The following is a 23,145-nucleotide window of genomic DNA, read 5'->3' on the forward strand; positions in this document are numbered from 1 at the left end:
CTCAATGTGTCTAGGGACTTGAGCTGTTGACTATATGTACTGGTTACTTACATTGCACCCCTTTAGTATTATCCGACCAGGAAAAGTTTTAAAATTTTACTTGACTAATAAATTAACATAATGACAGTGACAATTGACAGTCCAAGATAAAGTGCAAACATTCACTAACATCTCTAGTCCCTAACTACAGGCTCGTGGCTGCTCCAGCATACCTGCTTAACCATTTAAGGACCACCCCACATACATTTACTGTGGCAGGGCAGACCTTAAGTGAAAAATCACGTACCTGTATGTGATTCTCGTCTTCAGCTCTGGGATATGCGCGCGTGCCGCAGGAGCTGCACACGCACTTCTGCTGTAATTGGACACAGCAGGATCCAATCAGCGGGTCCCGGCGGCCATCGCAGCCACCAGACCCACTGATTGGCTCCTGCTGTGTCCAATTACAGCACGAGTGTGTGTGCAGCTCCTGCGGCACGTGCGCATGTCCCAGAGACAGAATGGCGGTCTGCCTTGTTTACAAAGCTGTTCTGTCACAAAGGGAGAGAAAGATCTTGTGTTCCTTCTAATCAGGAACACAGATGTCTCTCTTCCTCCAGTCAGTCCACCCCCCCCCCCTCCTTGCCAGTGTCATTTATACAGTGACAGTGCATTTTTTTAGCACTGATCACTGTATTGGTGTCACTGGTCCACAAAAAGTATCACTTAGTGTCAGATATAGATATATCCGCTGCATTGTCGCAGTCCCGCTAAAAATAGCTGATCACTGCCGTTACTAGTAAAAACAATAAAAAAAAATATTATTACTTCTGTGCATATATCATGATACATAGTAAAGTTTTTAAAAGGGTTTAAGGGTTTGTAAGTGGGACCAGGCTTATTTTCACGTAGCCATCATGCGCTGCTGGGTTTCGCCTATACATGCAGGTTGCAAGGCATTATAGGGTGTTTAGCCCAAATTACATACTGTCCTGTACACAGATGTTAGTCCTAGACCTCCTCTCCCAATTCCTCCTGGTCACATGACATGTAAACCCATTCCCGCCTGGAGTACTCACACACATAGGCCTCTGTTTGACACATGGGTCAGACAGAATTTCCAGAAATTCAGCCAACCACCCAGGGCCTGGGCACCTGCTGCGTGCTAAATGAGGGGGTTCTCTCTCTCCGCCAGGCAGGGAACTACTTTTCCTCCATCAAAACCCACTCCAGAGCCAAGTAGGCTTGGACCAGTAAAACACATAACTCTCTCTTCACTTTTGAGGTGTTGGCTGTACAGTATGGTCCAAATAATGTAAAATAGTGAAGTCTGCAATCTTTCCAAATTCTCCTCAGGCTTCTCAAGATAGTACATCACCTGCCCCTTCCCTGAAGCAGAGAGCAAAGGGAAACCCCAAGCACAGTATTCCTTAGCAGGACACATTTCCAGATCTTCTGACCTCTGGAGCCTATGCAACCCACTTTATAAAGGGCACTATATGCGATCACTCCACCAATGGGAGGAGCAACCCTTAAAGGGGACCTAAACCTACCTACAGGTTGGATAATTAATTATTTAAAAGGTTGTCATAGTTGTTATGCAGAAATCAGTATGAAGAATTGTCTATAATTATTTTCATCGCTAGGAATGTACAAGTAATAAAGGGACATCCACTTCATGTCTAGAGTTTTAATGTCCATTCTAAATTGATAATGTTTACTGTAAGCATAAGGTAGTCCCTTGCTAGAAAGAGCTACAGTTGGGGCTGATTTCCTAAAGCTGAAGAGAGCAAAATCTGGTGCAGCTGTGCATGGTAGCCAATCACCATCTAAGCTTGTTCAATTAACCACTGAAAAAAAAAAAAAGGGAAGCTGATTGGTTTCTATGCAGAGCTGTACCAGATTTTGCACTCTCCAGTTTTAGTAAATCAATCCCATGGAGTCCACTGGATTAGCTTTACTAAACCTGCAATTGTAAAAGTATTGGTGGTAGGAGAGCGTGTATAACTTGCACAAACCTACCTAGTCGATCTGTGGTTATCAGATGTACATTAAGGATGCCTGATTTGTTCTGCACTTGAATTGTCTCACTCTGTGAGCTAGTTATCAGGTTCAAAGAACTCCTTATAAGATCTATTTCACAAATGCCAACTGCAGTGTGTCCTCCATTAGCTTACACTCCAATAGAGCGCAGGCCTAACCATCAGTCACCAGTGTCAGAAGATTATGGCTGTGAGTCCCATCTACACAAGCCCTATTTTTTTTTATACAAATAAAAATTGTATTAAAATAAATACAAGTGGTATCTGAAAAGTTCCTTCTTTTTTTGGTTTCTTTTTGGTATTAAATATAATTATGAGGATGTAGTACAGGTAAATCTGTGGCCCATCACTTCTACGGTTCAGTTACACAAGCTCTACTTGAAGTTGTCAAGACTACTGAAAGGTGCATAATGACTGGTTGGTGAACAATAACTGTAACACTGGGTCACAGCATATTGGATGTCTTTCTTTTTGGTTATGACATTTCCACTTATAATAATTGAAACAAATAATCTACAGATGGTTCCCATCTGCCCTATTAGGGTTTTGTCATCTTCTGCATTGCCAGTTACAGTTTTGAAACAGAAAAAAGAATGAACTTTCTGGACCTTATCCTACTGCAAATTGTAAAAGCTTTATATAAATTATAAGTTAAAAGGCTAAAGACATATACATCAACCCAAAGAAGACAAACTTTCCTCAGCTATTTTTCCAAGTTCACCAACTTCTGATATGTCTGGTTACCGATCAAGAGTTATAACATCAGGTCTAGTTTTAATAAAATACTGAAAGGAGACGGTTTTCCACAGCACTGTACAAAGTAAGAACATATAGGAACTATAATGATAAGATTTTTAACCCTCAAAAATACATGAAAAAGCAGGAGTGAGAATGCAAACCTACAACCTAAGAGGAGAAAGGGTAGACTTCAAAGGTGAGGGAGACTTACAGCCATAGCTGGCGTACAAGAGAAGGACGTTTTTCAATTTATATTTCTATGTGATAGATGGTTTTTCAAGGTGTATTGAAAGTATTTCTAATGGCAAAACTTTTTTTTCCATTTTGGATAGAGTACAGAAGGGTTGCAACACCATTAATTTTTTTTTGCAATGTGTATGCCATGGGGTCCCTTCACTTCCTGCCCTGTTGACACAGCAGAACCTGAGAAACAAACTCTACAATGTTGAGGAAATTCTATTCCTGTTCTGATGGTCAAATTACAAGTTTTCCCTCATTTTTATGCCAACCATAGATAGAGCGATTTTCTTGCAGGATTTCTTGCTTGATTCCATTGCTTGATTCCACCATCAACAAAGTCAGTGTTAATGGGGGAATCCCGGTGGGGGGGGGGGGGCGGGGGCGGTGGAGCCGTCCCAGATGGAAGAACACACAGTCATTGGAGCTAGAGGCTGTAGCCACTGGCAGTAACCATATTGTAGCCACTGGCAGTAACCATACAGAGAGTAAATCTACCTATCTAATGAGGACGCAGACAGCAATATAAATCTGTTTTTTACACCCCACCACTGTATTTAAAATTGGAAAAAAGTGGCTTTAGAATTACTTTTCAAACTTTGGGGGATGGTGAAAATATTTACATGCAGTATCAAAAGTTCTGAAGGACAAAGAAGAGGTGACAAGCGCAAATTTCAAGAGTTAAGTGAAGGATTGGGATAACTGTATACATAGAAGAAGATATGATATAACAGGTTGCAAAAGAGTATGACCTATAAACCAGTTTAAATTCATGTATAGTACGGTATATATGTTTTTTAGGTTTAGAGGGGTTTTTAAAACAGAAATTATTGTACATATTTAAGTGTTAATTAACCTAAATGTATTTATGTTTCATATGGGGTGGACAAAAAATAATTTTTAATTTAGGACAGGAACCAGTCATTCTAATCGAGAAGCTAGCAGGATTTTTTTAGGAGCCAGCTTCTCAACAACTAAAGAAAATCTCAAGTTAGGTGCCAGCTGTAATGGGTTAAGGAGCATTGTTCTACCTGGTTCCTGAGATTTGTCCAGCATTTTGTCACATTTTATTATACCTGACATACTGTATATATTTATATCAGTGTGCATGTCTGATACTGAAATCCTTCTGAAAGCATTTTCCATTTTTGTCTGCTAGATGGCGCTGTTCCCTATAGTTACATAAAGCTAACGTGCCCTTCCAATGGCATCAGATGAGTAGAAGCTTTTCCATTAATGACGCATTTTCTTTAGGTCAATGTCACTGCAAATCACGGTCTATAGGTAGATCTTTCCACTTACCGGTTTGACATTAAATGCGAGTAGAACATACTTCATATCTGGAGATACTTCATATTTGCTGACCCTGAACGTATCCTAGGAAAAAATAAAAGAGTCTGTAAGAGATTTGTTCACATAATCTTTTTAGTTTGTATATTTTTTAGTGTAGTATACAGAAGAAGGATCCACTCATACACATAGCTGCCAGCTGTCCCTCATTTGGAACTACAGTAAATCTTTCCCTTTTCTGTTGTCTCTTTTTTTGTCTGTAGGACTAAAATAATGGAAAAGTAGAAATGAAAAAAGTGTTTATGGATGTATAACGTTGTGGTCTGTATAACTGGGGACATGACGGGGCTGTGTCCCTTGCTTACATCATTTGTACTAAAAGGTGTCCCTCTTTCTAATCTAAGAATGTTGGTAGGTATGAATACAGGTGAACTGGATTGGTGGTCACCACAGTCCCTATTTAGAAGTGTAAAAAACAATTTGTAACCGCAGTGATCTATAATAATCTTTTAGGGCTAATTTATGTCTATGTAGCAGCACTACATGCATTGACTTATTGCTGTGCCTTTCATATAGTACAGTGGTCTCTGAACTACCCTTTGCTTGACTTTATCCGACCACAATCATACAATCCCATATACACAATCCTATACCCACAGTTGTTCCAGAAGAAGAAAAAAACTCCAGCAAAGCATGATCCAATTTGCTCCAGTATGGGGAAAAATCCTTCCTGATCCCCCAAGAGGCAATTGGCTATTCTCTGGATCAACTTTACCTATAACTAAGAGTACCCAGTTATATTATGTTTATTTAGGAAAGAATCCAGGACTTTTTTTTAAAGAAATCACCTGAGCTGGCCAGAACTAGCTCTGGAGGGAGTCTATTTCACATTTTCATAGCTCTAACTGTGAAGAAACCTTTCCTTATTTGGAGATGATTTCTCTTTTCTTCTAGACATAAAGAGTTCTCCCTTGTCCTCTGTAATGACCTTAAAGTGAATAACTCAACACCAAGTTCTATATGGACCCCTTATGTATTTGTAAATGTTGATCATATCCCCCCTTAATCTCCTCTTCCCAAGAGAGAATACATTCAGTTCCTCTAATCTACCTACATAGATGAGATCCTCCATGCCTCTTATCAGTTTGGTTGCCCTACTCTGCACTTTCTTCAGTTCCCCGATATCCTTCTTTCTCTCTGGAGTCCATGCCTCTGTTAAAGCAGAGTTCCGGCCTCAAAATGAAAATTTGACATCCGCTTGCTCTAAGTAACCTGAAAAAGAGTTGGATAATCACAATTTTTTTTTTTTTTTTTTTTTGCTTAACTTACCTTGTTTTTATAGAAAATATACTTACCTTCCTTCCACTTCCTCCCTCTGCGACTGCAGCCTGCACCGTCTCTTCCTGCTTGCATTGACTCCTGGGAGCTGAACGTCATCGCTCCCAGGAGTCAATGCACCTGCACTGGCCCTGTTTGTCACTTCCGGTGCATGCGCATCATTCCCTGCTAAACAGCTTCTGTGCATGCCTGCCTGATGCTCTGGCTTCAGCTGCCCACACCCGAGATGGCAGCGTTAGACAAGACATTTTCAAGGTAAGTATTTCTTCTAAAAGGTAAGTGAACCCAGGGACAGTTCACAGGCTATCATTATAAAATTGAAAAGCAGCGCTATGTAATGAAAAGTCCAAAAGTATAGGTAAGGTCCAGCTGATTGGTCTCCTTGAAATGCCACCACCACCTGAGAGAGAGTGACCCCAATCACACTGCCGCTTACCGTCCCACCAGAAAAAAAAGGCTCAAAGGATCCACCAAACTGCTCCTCCAGAAATCCTCAGCAATCTCAAGATCGAGCTAATTAGGTGTGATTCCATACAGATGATTCAACAACTGATCACTCATAAATACCAAAGAAAGCAGAAAGAAACTCATAGTGCAACACCTTAATGAAACACCATTTATTATCTTTTGCCAAACAGTTTGGTGGATCCTTTGAGCCTTTTTTTACTGGTGGGATGGTAAGTGACAGTGTGATTGGGGTCACTCTCTCTCTGGTGGTGGTGGCACTTCAAGGAGATCAATCAGCTGGACCTTACCTATACTTTTGGACTTTTAATTACACAGCGCTGCTTTTCAATTTTATACTGTTTTTTATGTTTCATCCAACATATGTGCAGCAGCTGTTTTACATTTTAATAGACCAAAAATAGAAATAATAGAAAAAAAAATTTTGAGGCCGGAACTCCTCTTTAATACAAGAAAGGACTTTGCTTGCTTTGGAAAGTTCCGCTTGGCATTGCATGCTATTATTAAGCTTAGAAACTACTAAAACCCCCAGATCCTTCTCTACCATTAATTTCAACTGACATCAACAGTGGGGCAGCATTACTCCCACTGACAAAAGTAATGGGGCACTATTCCTCTGTGTGATACCAACAATAAAGCACTATTCCTTGCCCTAATACCAAATGTCAGGATGTTTACTCCCACTGATCCTAGGAATATTTCCACTCCTGCTGACCCCCTAAAGTCTGAACAAGAACAAACTGGCCCTTTGTTTAGACAGATTGGAGACCCCTGAGTTAGTAGAACAGTCCAATGTGCTAAGGTAACCTACATTGGCAATGCAACATAGTGTGCTGCAGAAAAAAATTAGTGACATGTTTAATCATTGGGTTGTTTTTGTGCATTAGTAGCCCATTGATTTCAATAGGCTGCATTAATGCAACACATGTAGATGTGTGACATCACACATGTGAACACACTACACAAATGGAAATGAGACTTTATTGTTTCATCCAAAATTGATGTAAAATGATTGGTTGATGTCTGTGACCTTCTAATACCACTCAGAAATCCCTGCAATTATGCTAACTCAAGATGCTTTAAAGCTGAACTTTTCACATGAATTTTATGACATAGTTATATTGGCCCAACTCGGATGTAAGTATACATATTGCATACCTGAGCAATCCACTTGGGAACAGCAAAACACTCTAGTAGATGGTACTACTACGGTAATAGTAGTGATTGTCTGGATCCACTGCGGTTATTTACAGACTTCCTTGTTTTGCTTTTATGAATACAGGATGTTCTCTGACTGGATAAAGCTGAGATCATGATGTCGCTTCCCCTCCTTTCCACCTCATCCATTCAGACAGCACCTTGTATTTATTGAAAAAAATACAAAGCATTCTGTGAACGGTGGCAGTGTCATGTGAGCGACTGCCTTGGGTTACTTTACAGAGGGCAGTGTCTTGGTACAGGTGGCAGCAGTCACTGTAGTAGTAAGACTACCACAGTGATTGTCAGCTTCCCCAGGGTTCACTCAGGTATGGACATGGTCCAATCTGGACCAATGTAACTTGGCAATAAAATTCATACCTAAACTTCAACTTTTTTTTTTTTTTATAAGAGAAAACATTTTATTAAAGTTTGTCAAGCAATAAAAGGCAGAGTTCATGGTAGTACAGTAGTACAGCAGGCACAAGGTAAATTGGTACAGTATAAAAGTATGCAGGTCGCTAACAAGTTCTAAGTCGTAACTCGAAACCCATGAGTAAAAAACAAAACATAGTGCACAATTTTCATTTCTTTACTTTATCATTCCAATTACACTAAAATATGAAGGCAGGAGTAAGAACAACCAACCCTCCATGCTGCTTTGAACCAAAACAGTGCAGGAGGAAGGAAAAGAGGGGAAGGGGGCAAGAAAGAAGAGGATAGGGGCTTGGGAGGAAGGGGAAGGGGGTGGGGGAAATGGGGAAGGGAGGAAAGAAAAAGGGAGTAAGGAAAGGGAAAAGGACCAGCGATAACAATTTTCATATGCCATCTAAGGCATCCTAGCTATAAGTGTCTATCCAGGTAAACCATACCCTATCAAATTTCCTAGGACAATTCCTACTTTCATATGATATTTTGTAGAGAGGTAAAATTGACTTAATTGCCTTCCGCCAGATGGACATAGTGGGAGACGTGGATAACTTCCAATGGAACAGAAACTTCAACTTTAATAACTTTATCTTCAACCTGAATTTCACATACTCTGATTCAACAAGCTTTTCACAGTGCTTCTGTATGACACTGCAGCCTTTAATTCACATTGTTTCTGACTTGTAAACCTCCAGAGAATGTAAATCTATAACGCTCGTAAGCACCGGCATTTTTTACATTTAGGATCTGGACTACTGGGAGGATCAGAATATTAGAACATTTAGGACCACCGTCAGAACAAGATACTTTCCCAGCTAAAAATTAGACATATCCCTCAAGTAAGTTGTGTCCTCTAAATAAGTTTAAATTGAAAATTTCAAATTTTACAGGAATATATTATATGTTTAACATGTTAAGGTACACGAAAATGGCCATTGTTGATTGCAACTACCAAATAAAGTAGACAATTCCAGGTTGTAGGCAGGTGGAGACTGCAGTATATCCTCCAATATTAAGGTGGCAGTGTACTGATTCTACACGCTGATAGGAGCCCATTGAGGACTATGTATTTCCTGCTATGGGCTATTGGGATCCATCTGGAGGAGAACAGCAATCCTACTGGAATCTGGTTAGACCTGTGGTGGCTATCTTGACAGGGGTCTGATATATAGAGGTTCCCTGCAACATTTAACGGTGCCTGCAGCGTGTGTAAGGCATTAAGTGAACTCTGCTGTCTAGGGGCAGGATAGGCAGGGAGAAGTTTCTGATGAGAAGGAACAAAAGGTTCACCTGCAATGTGTAACTACATTCTGGTACCCGATACAGAATCTGCGGACAAACTCTTACAGTAGAAAGCTGCACAATTAGTGCTATCTAGCAGTGCCACTACCTTTTTTTTACAGAAGAGCTCCTCTGGTGTCTAAATTACTGAGTCAGTCAATATTGTGTTGGACATGAGTTTTCTAATATTCTGCTTGTACCCTTAGCACATTGCTGTATCCACCTGTAAAAACATATTTCAAGTGCCAATACAATGTTCATCAAGTCTTTGTGGTGATTACTCCCAAAATGGATACTCTTGTTAGGTCTTTAAACTTTCTTACAGTGTTCAACCACATTAGGAAGGGTTAGAAACTATATCAGACTTTTATTGCAATCTATGTTCCCATTGAAAGAATCCCCCCCCCCCACCTTTCTCCATGATCACACAGGAATTGAAGAAAATCTTTCCAATGGGGACAAAGCCAGCAAAACAACCTTATAGAGGTTTGCTCCTCTATTACAAGGTGCTTTTGCTGTTGCCTGTGCCCTAGCTGGAGAGATTTTACTCACTTTCTTTCCCAGTGATCACATAGGAAGTGGTCTAACCCTTCCCAGTTCTAACCAAAACTAAAGAAAAAACTTTGGCTGGAGTTCCACTTTGAATGATATAATTGAAAATAGATTGACCACTTAGATATATTACTTCCAACTATGATATTAGAGACCAACGACAACACTTCACATTATCTATTGTCCATTTCCTTAGATCTCTTGCTGATATTAAACCTGTAGGTGTTTCCAAACCAAAGACACAATCTTAATACCATGCAATTACATTGAGTACATAATTCAGGCTTCATTTAATTGAGGCTCATTAAAAGTGATCTACATAATAATGCACATAACGTGCCCCAGTGGCCGTTTTTATGTAGGTTAAAGAGGACAAAGCTCTGAGCTCAAATCACCCTTCCATAAACAATCAAGAAGCAAGCTCATCAGCCGGGAACCATTCCTCCAACCCCCAATACAACACAGGGCCCATTAAATTCATTGAGGAGGGCAAGAATGTACAGAAGCATGACAAGAACACCAACCACCATAACAATGACTCAGTAATAAGATATACTGAATACCACCTCTTTTCTCTGCTCTGTCTGGCACCATATTTGATATGTAATTATTAGCGAGAGCTGTTTCGTAGGACAGCCTTCTCCAACCTTCACCTTGAATAGCTCTTTCCGTTGTGATTAGGAATATTGATGCAGGCATATTGCGGTTCTGATTGCCAGCTCAGTCACTTCTCCAGGTTCTCCAAACCACAAGCAGCATACTATTAAAGGCGAAGGCAACGAAAAACATCTTATTGCAGCTGTATTTAAGCTAGAAATGATCTCCAACCCAAGCAAGCAGTAGTGGGAGCCTTGATTTTGTAAAGGAGCTGTTATAAAATTTATCTCTAGCAGTCTCATATAATTTTCCCTGTCTCCAACCACAAATGGAGTATGTGCACAGACACTGGCAGACACTGCTCTGGTAATGTTGCAGTCTCTGACATTCTTCTGTAGCATAATATACAGTACATTGAATATTATGTTTAGTGGCCCCCTATACTTTGTAAATTGACAGCCACTGCCTTGAACTCGCTTTTGTGAGGCAACCTATAACTGTTCCTTCCAGCAGGTTTTTAACCATTTGACCTTCGGAAGGCTTTACTTCCTTCATGACCAGACCATCTTTTGCTACTCAGCACTGCGCTACTTTAGCTAGAAATTACTTGGTCATGCGACACTGTACTGTAATGAAATTTATATAATTTTTTTACACAAATAGAGCTTTTTTTTGGTGGTATTTGATCACCACTGGGTTTTTTATTTTTTGCTATGTAAATGAAAAATGACCAAAAATTAAAAAAAAAAAAAAAAAATGATTACTTTCTGTTATAAATAAAATCAAATTTCTTCAAAAAAATTTAAGCCAATATGTTTTCTGCTACACGTACTTGGTAAAAAAAAAAAAAAAAAAAAAAAAAAAGTTTCCCAAAAGTATATATTAATTGGATCATGTGAAAGTTATAGCTTCTACAAGCTATGGTATGTAATGTGTATTTGAACACTGATCAATCTTGATGTACTGGTGACCTTTCTAATTTCTTGAGGCCCTTAAAATGCCAGAACAGTACAAATACCCCCAAATTACCTATTTTTGGAAAGTAGACAGTCAGAAGTGTTTGGTAGGAGGCATGGCGAGTTTTTGGAAGTAACATTTTTGTCACAATTTTTTGAAGAAATAAAGAAATTAAATAAAATTTTTTTATTTTTCAATTTTTTTTTAGGTTACATTCATAACAGCTGTGATTACTTTTTTGTGGCGATTGGCCTACAGCTATCACATGCTACAGAGGGCTGTGATAGCTGTGGAGCAATCATGGTATCATAGCGATATTGATCACATAATACCGGGAGCCACAATCGACTTTGTCTGGTGGACACAGCAGTCACAGGGGTGGCACATTCATGTATCTGATTGTGTCTGGCTATGCTACCTGCCTGCCCACAGTAAAATTACTTCCCTATCACTTCCCTATCAGACATTTAGGATGACACTAAACAATATCCTTATTTTCCAAAAAGAATCCATACACATCCACTACGTTATGGTTCTGTAATCTATTTTTCATTAAATCATTTCTTACCATGTATTTCTGCCTCCTTGTAACATGAGCTTCTGAAGTTCTGCTTTCCCCATCATTTCTGTTTATTTGGTAAGAGCAGTGCACATTATTTGCAACCGTGTGTACTGCTTAGAGTGATTGTAAAGGATTGCTTTTTTCCCCTATAAAAATAACAAGTGGCCTGGGTCCTCCTCCTCTTGGGTCCCTCTTCTATTCTCCTGGCCCCGCCCTCCTGTTCAGTGCCCCCACAGCAAGCAGCTTGCTATGGGGGCACCTGAGCCAAGTCACAGCTCCCTGTGCCCATTCAGACATGGAGCCCCGACCCGATCCTGTCCCGTCTCTCCCCTGATTGGCTAGCTGACTTTGATTGACAGCAGCGGCAACTCATGGCGCTGCTGCTGTATCTCAGCCAATCAGGAGGGAGAATATTGGACGGCTGAGACACTCGTGGACATCGCTGGACAGAGAGGGACCTCAGGTAAGTATTAGGGGGGCTGAAGGGGAGCTGCTGCACACAGAAGGTTTTTTTATCTTAATGCATAGAATGCATTAAGATAAAAAAAACTTCTGACTTTACAACTCCTTTAATGCACACTACAAATCCCATATGATCCATAATCCCTAGTCCATCTTGGGAGCAAGCAAGAGAGTGTATACAGTGTTCCTATATACAGTGGGACCATAGAGAATGAACATAGCCACCCTCTAACAGGTAGTCCGACCTTCTGCAATAGAAGGTACCAGAGTTTAGTGTCACTTTAACCACTTCCAGACCGCCCACCGCATATATACTGCAGCAAGGCGGCCCGGCTGCACAAAATCACATATAGGTCCGTGATTTTGTGCAGGAGTTCTTGGGGGCACGTGGGCGCCGTTGGAGCACCGCTCTCGCTATGATCAGACACAGCAGGAGCCAATCAGCGGGTCCAGTGGCGGCTGCGATGGCCATGATCGCCGCAGGCCACCCGCGATCGTGCAGGGGAATGACAGAACAGCCGTCTGCCTATGTAATCAAGGCAGACGGCTGTTCTGTCACAGAGGCAGAGAGAGATCTTGTGTTTCAGCTAAGCTGAAACACAGATCTCTCTTTTCCTCTAGCACATCCATCCCCCACACAGTTAGAAAGCATTTCCTAGGAGCACACTTTACCATTTGATCAACCATAGTGTTAACCCCTTCCATGCCAGTGTCATTTATACAGTAAGAATTTCTTTTTTTTTTAGAATTGATCACTGTATTGGTGTCACTGGTCCCCAAAAAGTGTCACTTAGTGTCAGATTTGTCCACCGCATTGTCACAGTCCCACTAAAAATCGCTGATCCCTGCCATTACTAGTAAAAACAATAAAAAAAATGTAAAGTCCATAAATCTATCCCATAGTGTGTAGATGATATAACTTTTGCGCAAACCAATCAAAATACACTTACTATAATTTTTTTTAACCTAAAACTATGTAGCAGAATACATATTGGCCTAAATTAATGAAAAAAATCGATTTTTTTAATTGGGAATGTTTTACAGCAGAAAGTAAAAAATATTGTTTTGTTTTTTTTTCAAAATCGTCGGTCTTTTTTTGTTTATAGCGCAAAAAATAAAAACCGCAGAGGCTATCAAATACCACCAAAAGAAAGCTCTATTTATGGGGAAAAAAAACATCAAGATTTTTTGTGTTCATGACCGCGCAATTGTCAGTTGAAGCAATGCAGTGCCGTATCGCAAAAAATGGCCTGGTCAATAAGGAGGTAAAACCTTCCGGAGCTGAAATGGTTAAACGAGGTCAGAAACCCAATCCCCTAACTCTTGGCTCATCTTTTCACAGCTTCACATAGAAGCTTCTCTATTCCTGGTAGTTTAAGGTAACCATCTCGACACTAAAACACCAGGGCCATTGAGACAACAGAGCCAAAAGTTGGTGGTGCATTTCAGGAGCAAAGATTACCCCATACTGCAACAGCACCACCAACCAGCAGGCCAATTGTCCCTTTCCCAAACAGTCCATTCAGCTCATGTGATCCAACTTTTGCAGAACAAACATTACTTGGCTTACCTACATATTTCAGGTCAGGGCTATTCAGGACTTTCCCTGAACCACTTAAAACTGGCCTAGTCTTAAATGTTTAATGCATCCGTTGCTAAGACCACAAAGATGAACCAATTCTTGTGATGCAAGGAGAGAGGCATGAAAGAACATAACCAATCAGATTTAACTTTTCTTGGGAATGATTGAAAGTTAATGGTAATCATGGATGAAGAAAGTTGTGTATTTTGAATCCATGATTGAACCTTAAAGTAGAACTATTTAGTGCTGGGGTAGGCAACCTTGGCTCTCCAGCTGTTGTAGAACTGCAAGTCCCATAAGGCACTGCAAGACTCTTGACAGCCACAGCCATGCCTCCCCAAGGCAGAGGCATGATGGGATTTGTAGTTTCAGAACAGCTGGAGAGCCAAGGTTGCCTAGTGGATGAAGATTAAGGAGGAGGAGTTCCTGATCTGACTCATTCACTTATGAGTAAAATTCAGCATGAGCTATTGAGCTCTAAAAACAGCAGGCTTTTGTCAACAGGTTCATTAAGGAGAGCGTGGAAAACAAGTAAAAATGAGCCCAGAATGCCACCTGCTATCAGAATTAAAAAATACAATCTATTAATATGCAATATAAACTATATTTCTTTGTCATGCATATAATGAGAAAATATGCATGAAAGCACTAAACATTGCCTTGAAAGGTTTTTAATGAGTGAGAAGGTTACAGGACATGTGAGCTTTAAACACTTTTAATGAAACAAGTCTTATCACAGAGTTCAATCAACTTTTTGTCAGGCTTTGAACAACAGGGTGCTGTTTTAGGTAGAACCATAATGAGCAAAAATCAGAACAATAAACATTCCCTAGTTAGACAAAATGCAAGTTTCTGTGGAAGATTCCAGAACATCTATAATATGAAACTTCTTGTTAGTACCAAGTTTAGAAATAAGCTTTATAGAAAATCCTTTGTGTACATGACCTTAGTTGCATTTTGAACACATTCGCAGATTGGCTGATTGTATTTTTTCTATTCTTAGATTCCATTACCATGAACGTACAGCATGGGCAGTGGCAAGAGACAACTTGAGAGAATATTGAGGTTGTTCAGCCTATACAAAGCAAAGACTGGATGATAGGAGCCTTAGCTGTCTTCCAAGCTTCACATGCATCTGTAAAACCACTCTGTTCAGTCATTAGGAGGGAAAGGACAGGACAGATTATTTTTCATTGTTTATTGCAGACAGGAAAAAGGTAATAACTGATCCAAATTCCCCCAACTATTCCCCCTACTCAACCAATAGGAGGACAGTTGGGACATTTGAATCAGATACTACCCATCCCTGTCTGTAGTAAACTGTAAAATGAATCTGTCCTGGGTTTTCCTTTCCCTCCTAATGACTGAACTGAGCGGTGTTAAAGAGAAATAACGCGGTATCATCGGATGTGTTATGCCTTTATTCTTTCTTATGATTCCTGAGGTTATCAGCATTTTCCATTGTGATCTTGGAGTGGGCTGTGTGGGGTGCTGTGCTGACATTCATCCCCTCAGGCGCTATGGATCTCTTATAATATGGAGATCAATAACATCTGTTAAGGTGTTGGAGCTTTTTTGTGGTGTGACACATAAAGGAGGCATTGGATTGCACTACCTTTTGGTCACAATACATTTAAAGGAGTGGACTTACTTTTATTACTTAAGGTATCAGTAAACAAACATCATTAAAAACTACACTATCAATAAATGGTGTATTACATGCCGTTCATACTCATTCAGTCACTATGGCATTCATTTTCTGCATTCTAAAAAAAACCTGGTTGATCCTGATTTTCTCTGTCTCCCCACCTGTTCATGTCCCCACTACAGTTGGCAATTTTGCAGAGCTGTGTTGGCAGCTAGTGCACATGCTCAGTTTTCAGTGTGTTTCTATGCTGAGTGTTTCTTCCCTATCACATCCGAGCAGCCCTTGTGACTATAGAGTCACACTTGTGGGTATATACACAGTGGTAAATGACATCACACTCCCACCCTCCCACTAACTAGCTAAACACAATAGGGGCTGGCTATTATATCTTGATTGATGGAGGCCTCACCTCCCTCTTATTTTAAGACACAGGCTGGAGGGGCATAACACAGATTTTAAAACCATTTATTGATATTAAATATTTATTTTTACTCTGGATTTCAAAGCCTGTTTTTTTTTTTTTTTTGAACATGTGACCAGTAGCAGAGTACTAGAAGCTCCTCCTGCCACTGTTTCCCTACAGACAGGCTGGGATGATGATTAGGAAAGGAGGTACTTAGATTTTGTTAAATTAAAATAATTGCTTTTCCACTCAGGTTGTGGGTACTTAAAAAAAAAAAAAAGACTATTTGGGAGTACTGGTAGTGCATAAAGGTCAGTAACTCATCACTAAAGGCTGATCTTTTTTTTTTTCTTCCACCCTCCTGAAGTGTGTGCCAGATGTTTAAGAGATAACTCCACCTTTTTGACCACATTTCATGTAACACTTATATTTAAGGTGTAACTGGGTCAACCCGCACAGCCCCGGTACACCCCCCATCACTCACAGAATCTAGGAGTTCTGGTCTGGCCGCACAGCTACATCATTTATTAACAGAAAGTTGAGAATGAAAGAACTTTCAATCCAATTGTCCACAGCGGCAGAGGGGCTATAGTTCTCAAGTGAGCACTAGTGTGTTAACGTCCGTGCACTTGTAGTCCATTAAAACTTCCTCCAGCTCTGTAGCTGAAGGACCTGAGCTGGAAGAATAGGAACCAGAGCATTGCACCTGTGATCCACGGTTTCCACTAATTATGGTTGCAATACTGCACTATAAGTAAATGCTTTTTTGTGAAAGTTGGCATTCCCCTATAAAGGACAAGTTTACTTTTAGTAAAAATGGCATTACTTCATCCTTACTAGCCCCTAATTTAAAATAACCTAGAAACACCACAACTTGCTGCCTAATTATCTCAGCTGTACAGCCATAGATTCCCCCACTGTTTTATCTCCTCTTTTCCAAATTCTTCTTCATGCCCAGAGGAGATTATCAGCAGAAGACTGCAAACTATCATGCTGATATAAGTGAGTAGGTGGGTGGGGGTTTTCTGGGTCAGTTTAGGTTAGTTAGGTTAGCCATGATTTCTCATTCCGCTCTGTGGACAGACCATTTGATTCCCCCATCTAAGCTATACGGTGAGAATGAAGGGATCTTCCCTGCCAGCTTTTGTATTCAATGGAAACTGTTGAATATCTGAACAGACACTGGATATGATTGAAAAATTGCATTTTTGTCAAATCCGATGGCCTACAGGGCCATTCACAGCTTCAATGACTGCCAATTTAGTAGGAACTACTAAAATGTGGGCAGTGAATGACCAACCAGCTTTAGGTTAGGGAGCTAGGGAGGGTTGACTGATGTAGATTTGGACACCAGTCAACACAGAAAATATAACTACTACTAAACTATGTACTAAGTGTGTAGTTCCCCGCATTCCTTTCCCCCATCCTGCACAGGAAAGTTGATTAATTGCTTAGTCTAGGACAGTGATGGCGAACCTTGGCACCCCATATGTTTTGGAACTACATTTCCCATGATGCTCAACTACACTGCAGAGTGCATGGGCATCATGGGAAATGTAGTTCCAAAACATCTGGGGTGCTAAGGTTCACCATCACTTTTCTAGGAGTAGAGGAATAAGCAGAAATACTTACCTATTTCCTAGTTCTTTCAGCAGCCGGTGCTTTCATCTGCTCTTGGTATGTGATTAGACCCTTGACATTCTCATGTACAATAGAGAAATGACTCAATGAGCATATAATCCTTATTGTGTTGGGGTAATACATTTATTAGTGCTGACTGGAGTTCAGCTTTAATGTAATACACCTGTGAAGTACAAACTCATTATCAGATTGAATGGAGAGTGTTCCTTTTTTAAGTGTATTTCCACTTTTGTAGTCGAATTGGGGTAATACCTACTACAGTATATCAATTACATGTCCCCCCCGCCGGCTATGCGCATATATGCGACCTCTCAGTAGGTGGACCTTAACGCTGAGAGGCCACATATGTGCGTACCTAAAGATAAACAGAGTTGTGCTCCCGGCACAGTTACCAGTGGCTAACGGAAAGCTCCTGATCTCTGCTTGCGATCAGGAGCTTTCCGATCATGTATCCGCTGTGACAGCCAATTACGGCAGTCACATGATGAGAAACCCCGACCCGCCTCCCGGCATCTGAAACCCCTTAAAGGGCCTGGAGGCGCAGGCACAAAGGGGTTAAAGTTGTTGTGAAGTCTGAAGGTTTTATAACTTAATGCATTTTCTGCACTGAGATAAAAATCCTTCTTTTGTCAACCCCCCAAATACTTACCTGAGCCTACTCTTGATCCGGCACTATACTGCAGAGTAGTGGTGCTGCCCTCTCTCCTTCCCCGCTGGAGCCATTGGCGCCTGCTGCTGACAATCAAATCCAGTGATGAGGGAACAGAGGGTGGGTCCGAGCTTCACTGTGTGTGTCAGTAAACACAAAGGGCGCAGCTCAGGATCAAGCCTGCACATGTGCCACCATAGGAAGCAGCTTCTTATGGTGGCACATGGAGAGGAGGAGAAGCCCATAGCATTGGCAGGGGACCCTAGAAGAGGAGAATCGAGTCTGCTCTGTGCAAAATCATGGATATGTTTATTATCTTAAAAAATACCTGTACAGTCACTTTAAAATAAATATTTAAAAATTGCAGCTTAATTGTTTAGATGCACATTTTCTGGAACTTCCAGCAATGAAAAATCCTACTTAGTTCTCCTTGTTTTTAAAGGGGCTGGAGAGCTGTGTTTGTTATAATTAAGCTTGTATGTAGTGTGCACACACCAGATATCATCTCAGTATTTGGATTATACCTGAACACTGTAGAATTGATTTACTAAAACCAAATGCAGTTGCTCCACAGCTTGGTAAATGATGTAAAGGTTCACTTTGTAAAGAATACCCAATCACATGCAAGGAAAAGAAAAACACAGCATTTTTGCTTGCACGTGATTGGGTGATGGAAGTCAGCAGAGCTTCTGCTCATTTACTAAGCCCTTGGAGCAACTACACTTGCAGAGTGAAACTGCACCTTGTAAAGTGCACAGTCTATTTGCCTTTACTAAATCAACCCCCATGGCTTCTATAGAATAGAGTCTGGAGGAACAACAAATAAATATAACCTGAAAATGATGGCGTGGTAGATTTAAGGTGGCAAAGTGCACAGTCTATTTGCCTTTAGTAAAACAACCCCTGTCTATCCTACCAAAAACTTAAAGGTTTAGAAACCAAGCTTCTCCGTTATATTTAATAAGAACCCCAGGTCCCAGCCCAGGGACAGATCACACTGAGTTTATGAGAAATGTTTGTAGTCAGCCATGATACCTTCTCCTCAAAACATCTACAAAGTAAGAAATATTTTTTTTTCAGGATTTATTAGCATTTTAGGTATACTGTATGAATGGGACCACATAACAAACATATAGTGGGGTTTTCTCAATTTTGACTGCAAAAGGTGATTTTTGACTTTTGAAGAAAACCATTCATTTGCCTGGCCCCCTCCACTGCTGATTCTTACCTTCCACCTGTTCCCCAGCTGACTTCATTTCCCCAGCAATGTTCCTCCCAAATTCCTGTGTTCTTGGTAAGGTCTGTCTTAGAGCTTACAGTAAATTAAGGTCAATCTCCCTCACCCCCACCAACAGGAGAGTTTTTAGGCCTAGGCAGTGGCCATTCATGCACTTGTAAACCAGTGTTAGTAGCTCTTTTAGAGACCACTCGTCTGGGTAATGCTAGTGGTTGGAGTACTGTTCCTTTTATAATTTGGTATGGTTAGGGTACCGGGCAGAAGGGGAATTGGAGCTAGCTACCCCTGACTTACAGCGTGTAGGTTTGTAGGCTACAGAGCAGTAGAGCTTCCATGTCTAGGCCCAGAGAGAGACTCCATGTGAGGCCCCAATGCTGGGGGAGGCATGAAAGAGCATTTAGAAAGATGCCTGGAATGTAGGCGTTGGCGTTGGTAGCACTGATGTATTCTGCACTATAAACAGGGAAAGGTGAAGTTGAGGAGCTGTTGTGGAAAGTTCTTGGCCATGTCATTATTCAGTAAACCATTAAGAATCCATCCTGTGTGGATATTTATTACTCAAGGTGGTGGGACTCCAGGAAAATATGAGTACAGCAAGAAAAGTGGACCTCAGGCCTGGAGCATGTGTAACACGTAGGAGTTTCCTTCCAGTTATAGGTGTGTGAGTACCATATCTGAAGAAAAAGCATGGTGATAACCCTGCCCAGCTTTGTGGGGACTGGCAGCAAATCATGGATGCAGAATCACTGAGCACTGCATTGTGATAGGATGAGGAGAGTCACATGTTCCACCATACCCAGAAGCATTTGATTTTTTATCAAGGCTTCATTAGGTGGATTTAGCATGTGTAAAGTAATTACCAGCAACAAAGACGCCTGCTATACAACAACAAACCTATTACTTTGCAATTGTTCTCTGCTCTGTTATTTCAATCAGCTATCTGGCAGCCACAGATCGGCCTGCTATGGGTACATTTCATTCGTAATTCATTGGTTTGCTCATCTCTAGTTCCCAATTGTCAATCCCATTCACACAGCCACAGGTGTCTTAACCTGCAGTGAGTCACAAACAGCATAAGCCACTTGCCTGCTAAGCACATCTTGTTCCTGTCATTCACCGTGGTATACACATACATCACATACATCACATCAGCATATAGTTGCTATTTCTGAAATTTAACTGGAAAAAAAAAAAAACAACCTGCAGTGACTAACAGATTGTTACATGTGACAGTATGGCACCAAATACCCAAACACAAGCTGTGACAAAAATATAAGCAAACACAAGCTGAGCCCCCCGACAATACCATATAGACATTTAGGAAAGACACACTGCCATCCTGCCAGCACAGTCAAGTGGATTGCTCAGCATATTTGTCAAGCAAATTGCAAAATCCTTTTTTTAATTAGCAAATTGTCCAATCACTGTGGCAGAGCAAACAAGCCAGAGTTCACTACAGAGCAACAGAAGCGACAAAAAGATAAAAAACAGAAAATATTGATTCATGTAAACAAGCTCAGTGCTCATTATTGGAGTTTTTTCGCTTTACCGACTGAATTTCACCGTAAACTTTGCACCAGTTCCAAGATTAAATAAACGTTCTTGTGTAGATTTTGTGGGTTTAATAGACATTATTTCTTTATAGGATGTAATGCTTCTGGTATTTCTTTATAATTATTTTATTAATTCCAGTAGATTTTAAGAGGTAATTTTTTATTCTTTGGATATATGAGCCATTCAAGGAGATTTAAAAGAGAAGAATGGGTTTTACAAAAAAAAAACATTTATACTCTGGTGGATGCAGCTTTGAGCCAATGCTGTATCTGTTCCCTGCTGCCTCTTCACTGAGAACTGAGTGATAAAGTTCCACTGATTGCTCAGTTCTACCCTCCACTTTGAGCAGAGTGTGGTGACTGCTTGTCACCGCTCTCTGCTCTGCCCCTCTCACTGGAGTGCTGGGGAAGGGAGGTAGTGGCTGGCTCAGTGTCCTAGCAATGCAGCTGAGAGGCTGAGCCAGCTGCAGGTCCAGGCATCTGGGTGGATCCCAACAATACGGTCAAGTATTTTGGGTACTCGAAGGGGGAGGAACCAGGTGCACTTGTAAGGGATAGAAATATATCTATTCAATGTGATTAAAAAAGTCATATTGTCTTTTATATGTCTTCCATTTTATATAAAATTGTCTGTGTTGAACTATGCTGATTAGTCAGTATGTCCAAAATTAGGCTACAAGGTCATTCTGGCCACATGAGTGTACAGTCAATTACTGTATAAATATATATATATATTTTTTATCAATCATTTGTTTTTATGTAAATTTTAATTACAATAAAAGGGTCATTTTGTAAAAATATAGCTGTTCTCAGGTATTATATTCTTCCCAATGGAGTTTCCCTCCTTGACCGGGACTACCATCACCTAAGCGTATGGAGGTTCTAGGTTAAAAATGATCGCAGGTATGGTTAGTGATCAAAATGTAAAATATTGATCAAAAGAGGGGATATTGTAAAATAAATTACATTCTGTACATAACTGTATTTTATTTTGTTTGTTTTGCCTATGCATTGCAGACTGCACTAATACCCTGTTCACACTGGGGCGACCTGTCAGGCGACCTGGTCGCCTGACAGGTCGCCGTAGGTCGCCTGGCATAGAGAAGCTGTGGACCCGTTCTAATAGGAGCGACACAAGTCGCTCCGACTTAGAAAAAGGGTCCGGAGCTTCTTTGGGGCGATCTGGAGCGACCTGCATTGACTTCAATGTTATGAAGTCCGTGCCGGCCGCTTCGAGGTCGCGGTGCGAGCAGCGCCCCGCGACCTGTGAGGTCGCCCTGGGAAGTCGGATCGCCCCAGTGTAAAAGGGGCCTCAGTGTACACGGCAGTAATAATGTTTTGATTACATGTTACATTCTTTCAAGTCCTGATTAGAATTTAGCCAACATATGTTACGCCCCTTGTTTCCATAAAAGTAAAATTGTAATAATTAAGTGATACCTAATCATGTGTATAAAAAATTAAATTGCGCTGAATAAACAGAACAGTGATTTGGAAAGATGCTGAGTGTATCTATCTGTATCTGTTTCCTACTGCAGTAATTATTTGGAACCACTAATCAATATGATGATAGGAGTTGCCTAGCTATAACATTGCCAGAACGGCTGTAATATAATAAATATTTCTTTTTGGGTTTAATACCACTTTAATTTTGCTTGGAGGTGTATATGAGGCCAAAAGGTTTCGGGGACTTTGGAATGGTTAGAACTCCTGTCCATTTTTTTATATTGCTCCAGGAAAATTGGAGAGGCTGAATCCACCCAGCTGTGACATAGAGAGAAATATAAAAAAGGACAAGAGTTCTTGGGGAAATATAATTTAATACAAATACAACATTTTACTGTTGCCACTGTAAAAGAAATAAAGGAAAATCTTCTAATCCTCTGACACCTGTTTTAATGGAAAGTATTTCCATGGAACCTTTTGTCACTTCCTGTTGTGTCTATAGGACAGGAAGTGAAGAAGAATCTCCCCATTTGGACAGAGGCAAAAAAAAATAAAATGACAAGGATTATAGTCATTTATGACAATAAAAGTTTTGGCTTTAGATATACAATACTTTAAAGTAAATTGATGTTGTTCTGTGAGGTTTATTTTACTCAATGACACACAGGATTGCTCTTCCCTCATTATTTACTTTTTGGAGCATTTTCCCAACTGTATTCCATCATACTTCTAAAGTGGTAATGCTCCTACTGGTGAATTGGGACCAACAAATAGGTCTTTGAAAACAGAATCAATGGGATGTTTTTCTGGAAAATAACAGGCAAACAAACTTAGTGAAACTGGGGTATCGGATATGAAAC

General features: G+C 40.5%; 1 protein-coding gene across 2 annotated transcripts in view; it reads right to left on the reverse strand.

Annotated features, from left to right (window-relative positions):
- DPP6 (dipeptidyl peptidase like 6) overlaps positions 1–23,145 on the reverse strand; it is a 1,508,982-nt gene that overhangs the window by 359,974 nt on the left and 1,125,863 nt on the right. For both annotated transcript variants that reach the window (XM_082258743.1, XM_082258744.1), the window contains exon 5: positions 4,299–4,373. In XM_082258743.1, the coding sequence (XP_082114869.1) occupies positions 4,299–4,373 (75 nt within the window). The remainder of the gene's footprint in view (positions 1–4,298; positions 4,374–23,145) is intronic.

This window comes from Pelophylax lessonae (genome assembly GCF_965119305.1).
Source record: "Pelophylax lessonae genome assembly, chromosome: 5".
Taxonomy (NCBI): domain Eukaryota; kingdom Metazoa; phylum Chordata; class Amphibia; order Anura; family Ranidae; genus Pelophylax; species Pelophylax lessonae.